Below are 8,431 nucleotides of genomic sequence, written 5' to 3'. Positions count from 1 at the left end.
TGGAGGACGACGAGGAGGAGCTGCTGGAGGACGACGCGCGCGCGCTGCTCAAGGAGCCCCGGCGCTGCGCTGTGGCCGCCACTGGTGCGGTGGCCGCCGCTGCCGCCGCCGCTGCCGTGGCCGCCGAGGGCGGGGAGCTGTCCCCCAAGGAGGAGTTGCTGCTGCACCCGGAGGACGCCGAGGGCAAGGACGGCGAGGACAGCGTGTGCCTGTCTGCGGGCAGCGACTCAGAGGAGGGGCTGCTGAAGCGCAAACAGCGGCGCTACCGCACCACGTTCACCAGCTACCAGCTGGAGGAACTGGAGCGGGCCTTCCAGAAGACGCACTACCCGGACGTCTTCACCAGGTACGCGCGCGGGGGGGGGGGTCACAGCGGGAGGGCGCGTGCGGCCCGAGGGAGGGAAGGCGGGCGGGCAGGGGCCGGGTCTCGGACCAAGGGATTTTGCTCCTGGACTCAGTCGGGGCTCTCCCCCCAACACACCTACCCCTGCTCCCCACAAACCACCCGTTCCCCCACCCCCAGCGCCACCCTGGACTTTACGTTTAGGCAGGGATGGTTCCTTTCTTTCCCAGGCCCGCTCCAGTTTTTCTTTTGCTTTTTTTCAAACAAGTTTTAGTTAGAGGAAAAGCAACGACTTCTCCAAAGAGCGCCCGAACGCGCCACCTTGGAGAGGCGCGCACTCCGGCGCGCACACACGCACGGCCTCGGGCGCTCTGGCCAGGTCTCTAGCCCAGGCGAGGCAAAGGCGGCGCTGCCGGCAGTCGCGGCCAGGGCAAAACAGGGGCTATTTTTGGCCCTGCGCTGTGCATTCGCCACCCCCGCCTGGTGCCCCAGAAGCCTGTCGGGTATCAGTTACGATTTTCGCAGTGAAGCTGGAGCCGGTGCCTGCAGAGGAGGCGTTTAAAAAGCCCGGAGTCTTGTCGTTTGAGGACTCCTGAAATACCCGGAGCAAGTCGGAGCTGGGCAGTGTTTGGTGTCGGGACACCTGAGGGGCACCAGCCAGAATCTTCCACCTCATATCTCTGTCCTGCCCGCCCCCCCCCCCACACACACACATTAAACCCAGAGTGTGTTTGATGTAAACGGGTTTACAGGAGTGCACAATGACTGCTGGGGGTCTGGCCGGCAGTGGATGAAGCAGCTGGGGAAATTTTCCTCTGTGGACGGGTGTCCAAGTCAGGGGTTCCGGCCTGGTCACGCTCCACTTCCTGCTCATCCCGGTTTTTCTGGAAGGGATGTGATTGTGAGATGACTGGAACCTTGGGCCGCGGCTTACCCGGATAGACCTGGGGCGCCGGCCAGCTGGGAGCCTTCCTCTCCCACCCCAAGGCCAAGGCTCCACTCAGGCGAGGAGCCAGGGTTAGGACGAACGTCCCCCAGTGGGAAGGGAGAAATAGACGGGTGTCTGCTGGGAGCAGAGCTTGTCAAGCCCAGGCAGTTCTTTCGCACGAGACGTGTGCAGCTTTTCAATGTGCGTTTTAGAAACGGAAAGCTGCCCGCCCCTTTGAACCGCAGGAGAAGTCTCTGCTTAGGGCACAGGAGGCCCGAGCCAACTCCAAAGTGTAGTTGGTCTTGCAATTGCTACAGTCTCTCCTAACCAGAAGCAGAAAAGGGCGGATTTAATGCGGGCGAGAGCATGAAACTTGGTCATCCCTTGAGCCAAACTTACTTCTCCCCTGTGTCACCCAGTCCCTTCCTTATCTTAAAAAAGAAAGAAAGAAAGAAAGAAATTTAAAATTCGGTGTGTGCTATCAAATAGCTATTTGGCCGACTGGCTTTTTGCATTCATCACAAATGCGTATTTAAAAAGAAGAAAACGAGCTGGTGTCAGTTGGCATCCAAGTTCGCCCTCTTTAGCTTCTCCCGGGGAAGCAAAATAAGTGAGGAGGGGCAGCTCCCCTTCTCCGCCCCACCCCCACCTCATTCGGACCCAGGGGTCAGGGCCCCTTGGCTCCGGTCCTGGGCCAGGCAGCAGGGCCATTCTAGATGTGCTGATGCTCTCTGAGGCAGGGGGCAACGAAAAGCACGAAGTGAACCGGTTTCCCGGGCCTGAAGTTTCAGGCGTGGACGGGGCCCCTGCCAGCAGCGCAGACCCGGGTCCCAGGCTTGGGCAGCCCCCTCTCTTTCACATTAGCGAGGGGAGAGCCAATTATTCTCGGCGCGCTCATATTTTCGGTAAACAGGTCGTAAGCCGTTTTACAGCATCTTAATGGTTTCCTATTTGCCTTAATTGTCGCAGTAATAACTGCAATGACGGGGTAGGGTTTCAGCTAAATTGACTTCCCCTGAGATGGGCAGGGTTTGTAGTGGGCACTGGAGTCAGGAGGTGCGCAGAATTTTGTTTAATCGAAAAATTACCCCACTGAACTCTTAACAAGCTTAACATATCTCCAGAGGGTAATGGGGAGTGTGACCTGTGGGGGTGAGGGAGGGAGGCAAGCAGGCGGGAGAGAGAGCAATGGAGGGACAGAGAGCTGGAAAGAGAGGGAGAAAAAAAGGGGGGGGGAGAGCAGAAAGAAGCCAAGAGGGTGAATTTTTTTTTAATTGAGTGCTAATTTCTTCCCCCCATCTAATATTAGGACAGAACAGGGTATAAGCAATGTGTGTGTGTGTTTCTCATCTGACTGTAGCTTAGGAGAGAGGAGAGTCCAAGTGTCCAGTTTTGTAGACTTATAGACTCAACAAGCCACCCCTGTCACACTTGAATATGATATAATTAATATGATATAATTAACATAATATCCTGTATCTGGCAATGTGTTGTATGTTTTTATGTTTCTCAGTGGTGAAAGGGTGACGATGCCCATGTCTGGGGTGGGGGCAGGTAGACAGGGGAGACCCTAATGGAGGAGGCCTGCCATCCAGGGGAAGGTGGCTATGAGGGCTTGCTGGGGCTTGTAGTGACCTCCTGTCTGTGTGTTGCTTTCTTGTAGGGAGGAACTGGCCATGAGGCTGGACTTGACTGAGGCCCGAGTCCAGGTGAGCTGCACAGCAGAAAGGGAAGGAAAGGAGGGAAGGAGAGTTTTGGGGAGAGATGGATCGGTGGTCTGGCGGGGGGGATGCATAGGATTGAGACCCCTTCATAAAATGAAGAGAAGCAGAGTCAGAAAAATAGACCCAAGCACTCCCACAAAAAGATACTAAAGCGTGAAGACTACCTGGATCGGCTTGGGAGGTGGGAGGGGATGTTGTTTTCTGGGTTTGGGGGCCTGAGTAAGGAGTCCAGATCAGAACAGGGGTTTTAGGGTTCCTGAGAGTGCAGTTCAGGAGCCCCTCCCCCGCCCCCCAGTCCCTATAGGAAACAATCCACAGACTGACTTCTCCTGATTGAAATAATGGGATGGAGCATGGATTTGGTTGTTAGACAAATCCGCTCAGCTCCAAGCAGGTATTTGGCTGTGATTAAGTCTCCAATCGGGCTTCATAAAAGCCCACTTAGTGCTAGAACAAACAGGGCCATTTGAAGGCAAAATGCTGTTTGATTTCCCCTCCGCCTGCACAAGGAGCTGGCTAATGCTATTTGATTTCCCATTTTTTATAGCAATGAGCCCACATTGATCTAATAGAGAGTGAGTGCAATGCTATTAAAGGTGTTTGCAGCCCCATACCAGAGTGCATTTCCAAACCCAGGCCTCATAACCAAAGAGACGATCAACACTGGGCAGCCCCGATGGCCAACAGAAAACAGATGTCCCTGGCTTCCGAGCTGAGTGAATCACTTTACAGTCAAAATCAAGCGCTGATAAAGCACAATAAATTCCATATGGCTCATTTAATACACAACAGCTTCTTGCATTAGAGGGCTAATGATGAGGCCTGTCCCCTCCTTTCTGTTGACACATTTCTCCATTGTCAAACAGAGATGTGACAGCAACTCTGCATTTTCAGCTCAGGGGAACGAGTCGTGGGAAAGTTAAATAACTTTTAAAAAGAAAGAGAGCGCCCCCTCCCCTTCTCCTCTCCCCCTATTCACTGGAGAAGATGTAATTAAGGGAATATGAATTATTAGAGTCCTTTCGTTTACCTTTGGGGGGCCTTCGAGGTATTAATTCAATAATGAGGAATTGCAGGGGGACATCTTGATAATTGCAGTTGAGCCGAGAGAGACGAGCCGTCTGTAAAAGGTTTCCACGTTCTTTAAGGGCATTCTGCCTCCAATGCCCTGGTTTACACTTTTTTCCTCCTTTGACTGCCATCCAGGAGTGGCGGATAGTCTCGTCTAGACAGATTTGGATACACAAAAGCTGCCCACCCAGCCATGTCCTATCTATAGTCTTACTTTTTCAAGCCTCTGGATTTCCATGCTGGGGTGTTTCTGCAATTCCCAAATTCTGTGGAATGTTACGGATGGGCCCCTTTTCGGCAGAATTTTTTTAAAGAATCGATCGCTCCGGATTCTCCATTTTTCTTGCCCTAGGTTGCTGTTTAAAAGTCAAACCAAGCTCAGATGCTTGTGCTGGTAATGGCAACCCCTCCCCCCTGTGCATTTGAAAGATATGGATGTCTTTTAAAATTAGAAAAAAAAAATTCCTTTGAGATAATTTACATTATTATTTTAATATAACTCTGTATCGCCCTGGAGTTCATTCTTAATTTTTAGACTTGTATGCAGGCAGAAACCCAGCCCCAAAATATTAATGCCTTCGGGGAAGAAGGAGCATATATTCTCAGATGTGGGTGTGACGAGCAGGTCACAGAAAAATAATTTCATGCTCCTGGGGGTTATTTTTAGACGGTGGTAGCTACCACCTTTCAGGTAAAAGGTCTCTACTAGAACTGCTTTCTATTAACAATTAGGAAGATACCTTGTGCTGAAAAGCTCCCCCAAGCCGAGAACAATCTTATTTAACGAACTTATTTAATCCACACCCCTAAAAGGAAACCAAGAACCTGTTAGCTCTGAAGGTTGGAAAAGTCTATGCGGATCTTGTACTCTGATTTTTATGTGTGAGGTATTGCTACATGCCTCATCCATGCAGTCAGTGCTTTCCTGTATAGATCAGGCCCTGCATAGAGCCCCCATATTTCATGGAGAACTGACCCCCCAAATGTATACTTGGTTGCTAATTACTGTGAGCATTTCTTCCTTCCCTCCCACCCTTCCCAAACCCCAGAACCCAGTATAATGCTGGGAGGTGTTCAATAAATATTTCTGAAAAGAAGAAATGAACCTCCTCCCTGCTTCCCTTTTTAATACAGGCACAGGGATTTTGCCAGTTCTTAGGTAAACCTGAAATAGGTGAAAACAGCTGATACGCAGCGAAAGTGTCACTCAGCTCTTGGTGGCTGCTCATTCCAGAGAGTTGCCACTGAATGAGTGCCTTATTTCACTCATTCCTCATGACAGCCTTATGAGTAAAGTTTTATTATCCCCGTTTTACAGATTAGAAAACTGAGGTTCAGAGAGGTTTAAGTGACTCGACTAAAGGCTCACAGCAAGCAGGAGGCAGCACAGACGTTTAAGCCTTGGTTTCCTGGTCCCTACGCCCAGGAAATCACTTTCCTTAAACTTGGGAAGGAACTGGGCCGGTTGGAATACCCACTGTAAAGGGTTTGCTTGTCCGGTGTTCCCTGCTGGCTTCAAGTTTGGGTCCCTTTCCACCGCCCTTTTGGGCCCAGATGTGTCAGAGAACACCCCGAGGCCAGAGAGGGGCGAGGCGGGTGCGGACAGAAGTGGGAAGGAGGGAGGGGCCGCAGCTGCAGGGGAGAGGCTGGGCCCAGCCAGGAGCCTGCGGACCGACCTCGGGATCTCTCCGCCTTGCAGGTCTGGTTCCAGAACCGTCGGGCCAAGTGGCGCAAGCGGGAGAAGGCGGGCGCGCAGACCCACCCCCCGGGGCTGCCCTTCCCCGGGCCGCTCTCGGCCACCCATCCGCTCAGCCCCTACTTGGACGCCACTCCGTTCCCCCCGCACCATCCCGCGCTCGACTCGGCCTGGACGGCCGCCGCTGCCGCCGCCGCCGCCGCCTTCCCGAGCCTACCTCCACCCCCCGGCTCGGCCAGCCTGCCCCCCAGCGGGGCGCCGCTGGGCCTGAGCACTTTCCTCGGAGCCGCCGTGTTCCGGCACCCGGCCTTCATCAGCCCCGCGTTCGGCAGGTAACGCGCGGCCTCGGGGAGTCTGCCTGTCTCTTCCTCATACACACACAGAGGCTGGGGGCAGGGAGGAGGCGGGAGACAGGCAGGGGGCTACACACATCTTTTCTCTTTGGCCCAACCTCAGAAACTTAGCCAAAGAAAATACTCTCTAACTTTGCCTCAAAACAAACTGTGGATCTTGAAGGGACTGAGCGGGAAAAGGGAGGGCAGTGGCAGTAGCAACAACTGTAACAACCGAGGAGTATTCGATGAAAGCTGTAAAAGTACCACTTCGTGGCAGTCACAACCTTCGCCATAGGTGGTATTCGTGTAAACGTGTACAGGTTGTAGGGATGACTTTTCAAGTTTTGTAAAAATCCTTTCTCTTGCCCCAAAGCCTGGCAGCCTGAGGAAGCCAGCCCTGGTCCCCACAGGAGCCCTGGAGCCACAGGGCCCTCTGGGTGCACGGAATTCTTTCTTCTTTCCCAGACTCTATCTTCCTTGTCACTCAAGTGACCCGCTGCCAACGATACCCCCATATGTGCAACCCCCGACCCCCACAGCGGAACAAGACAACGAAATAAAAGAAACAGTTCATCGTATATTATAACTCCCTTTCTTTAAATGAACATCGAATGATGAAATAAAAAGTCTGTATAATCACACAGACAAAGAAACAAAAGAGAGATGTATTAAGTTGGAAAAGTGCAGTGAAAATAAAACTGAATGCAGCTTCAATGATCTCTCTTTGGGAGAACAAAGAAATAATAGATTTATCCAACTGCGCAGCCACTTAACAAAAATCATCTTACATAAAATTTAAAAAAAGACGAAGTAAAAATTTCTTGTTACAAACCAATAAAATAAACAGCGAGCACATCGAAATGTAGTTAGTGACTCAGTTTACCTAATGGAACTAAGGAATGTTACGCCCCCTCTGGGTCACTATATTATTTCTCTGGGAAGAAAAAAAAAAAAAGGAAAATCCTGTGCTTCCTCCATCCACCCCAGTTTACTCCTCTGACAACAAGTGTATTGTAAAAGCCGAGAACACAGCTGGAGTACCGCGCTGTGAGATTCGGAGAGGCTGGAAGAGGGCTGGAGAATGGGCTTGGGGAAGAGCAGGAGGCGCTCCCCGAGCCTAGGTGGGGATCTGGAGCCAGAGCCCCAGGGGAGGCAGCAGGGCAAGCCTGGCGGGCGGCGGGGGGTGGGGGTGGCCAGTGTTGGCCCCGTCTTCTGCTACGCAGGCCCGCGGTGCCGTGCGGAGGGGGTGTGGGCGTCGCGCGGCGCAATCCCGGCGTCGCGCGGAGGCGGCGGCGCGGGTCCCCGGCTCAGGCATCTTCGTGTGCGGGGGTCGCGGGTCCGGGGGCTCTGTAGGTGAGGAGGCCGCAGAGGCGCAGGAAAGGTGGCGATGAGGGGGTGTCGCCGCACCTGGACGCGGGGCCATCGGCGGGTCAGAGACGTCCGCCGAGAGGAAATCAACAGGCGGGCGCCCCCATCCCCACCCCTTGGGCACAACGCGGGAGGGCTACCGCGGCGGCGTTCGTTGGCGGGAAGGCGAGCCAACAAGCCGGCTTTTCCAAGACGAGCGGAGTCCCGGGCCGAGAAGGAGCCTGGGAGTGGGTTCCAAGTCTGCAGCATAGGTCTTGGGCTGTTTTTATCCTACTTTCTCCCTTCTTTTTTTTCTCCTCCTTGTCTCTCGTCTCATCTCTCTTTTTTTGTCTCTCCATCTTCTCTCCTGGCAAATGGTATTTCAGGCAATTGGAGCCCCTGGCCTTGGCATTCACCCTTTTTGAGCGAAATCACAGAATCCGCGCGACTGGGCCGTTTGGGGCCGCGCGCGGGGCCTGGCTGCAGCCCCGGCTCCGGCCCCTCCGGGAATATCTGGCTCTTGGTCTTGTTTTCCGTCAGTTCCCTGCCCCGCTGAAGCCCGCTCCGCGCGCCCAGCGTCGCGTCCTCGGCCCGCCAGCGCCTCGGCCCGCGACCACCCGGGCCTGGCTGCCGCGCCTTCGCGGCCGTACAGTCTGCGGTCCTCGCGCCCCTGGGGAGAGGAGGCGGCCCACGAGGCGCCACGCTCCGCTCCGGGGCCGTGACCGCGCCGTTTGCTCTCCCCGCAGGCTCTTTTCCACCATGGCCCCCCTGACCAGCGCGTCGACCGCGGCCGCGCTCCTGAGACAGCCCGCGCCGGCTGTGGAAGGCGCAGTGGCGTCGGGCGCGCTGGCCGACCCGGCCACTGCGGCCGCAGACAGACGCGCCTCCAGCATAGCCGCGCTGCGGCTCAAGGCCAAGGAGCACGCCGCGCAGCTCACGCAGCTCAACATCCTGCCGGGCACCAGCACGGGCAAGGAGGTGTGCTAA

General features: G+C 54.6%; 1 protein-coding gene across 1 annotated transcript in view; it reads left to right on the top strand.

Moving 5' to 3' along the window:
- ARX (aristaless related homeobox) overlaps positions 1-8,431 on the top strand; it is a 10,745-nt gene extending 2,314 nt beyond the window's left edge. The window contains exons 4-7 of the mRNA XM_012557410.1: positions 6-346; positions 2,935-2,980; positions 5,766-6,094; positions 8,191-8,431. Of these exons, the coding sequence (XP_012412864.1) occupies positions 6-346; positions 2,935-2,980; positions 5,766-6,094; positions 8,191-8,431 (957 nt within the window). The remainder of the gene's footprint in view (positions 1-5; positions 347-2,934; positions 2,981-5,765; positions 6,095-8,190) is intronic.

The sequence above is a fragment of the Trichechus manatus genome, unplaced genomic scaffold (assembly GCF_000243295.1).
Source record: "Trichechus manatus latirostris isolate Lorelei unplaced genomic scaffold, TriManLat1.0 scaffold00100, whole genome shotgun sequence".
NCBI classification, from domain to species: Eukaryota; Metazoa; Chordata; class Mammalia; order Sirenia; family Trichechidae; genus Trichechus; species Trichechus manatus.
The sequence above is the reverse complement of the archived record's forward strand: the minus strand, read 5'-3'. Positions and strand labels throughout refer to the sequence as shown.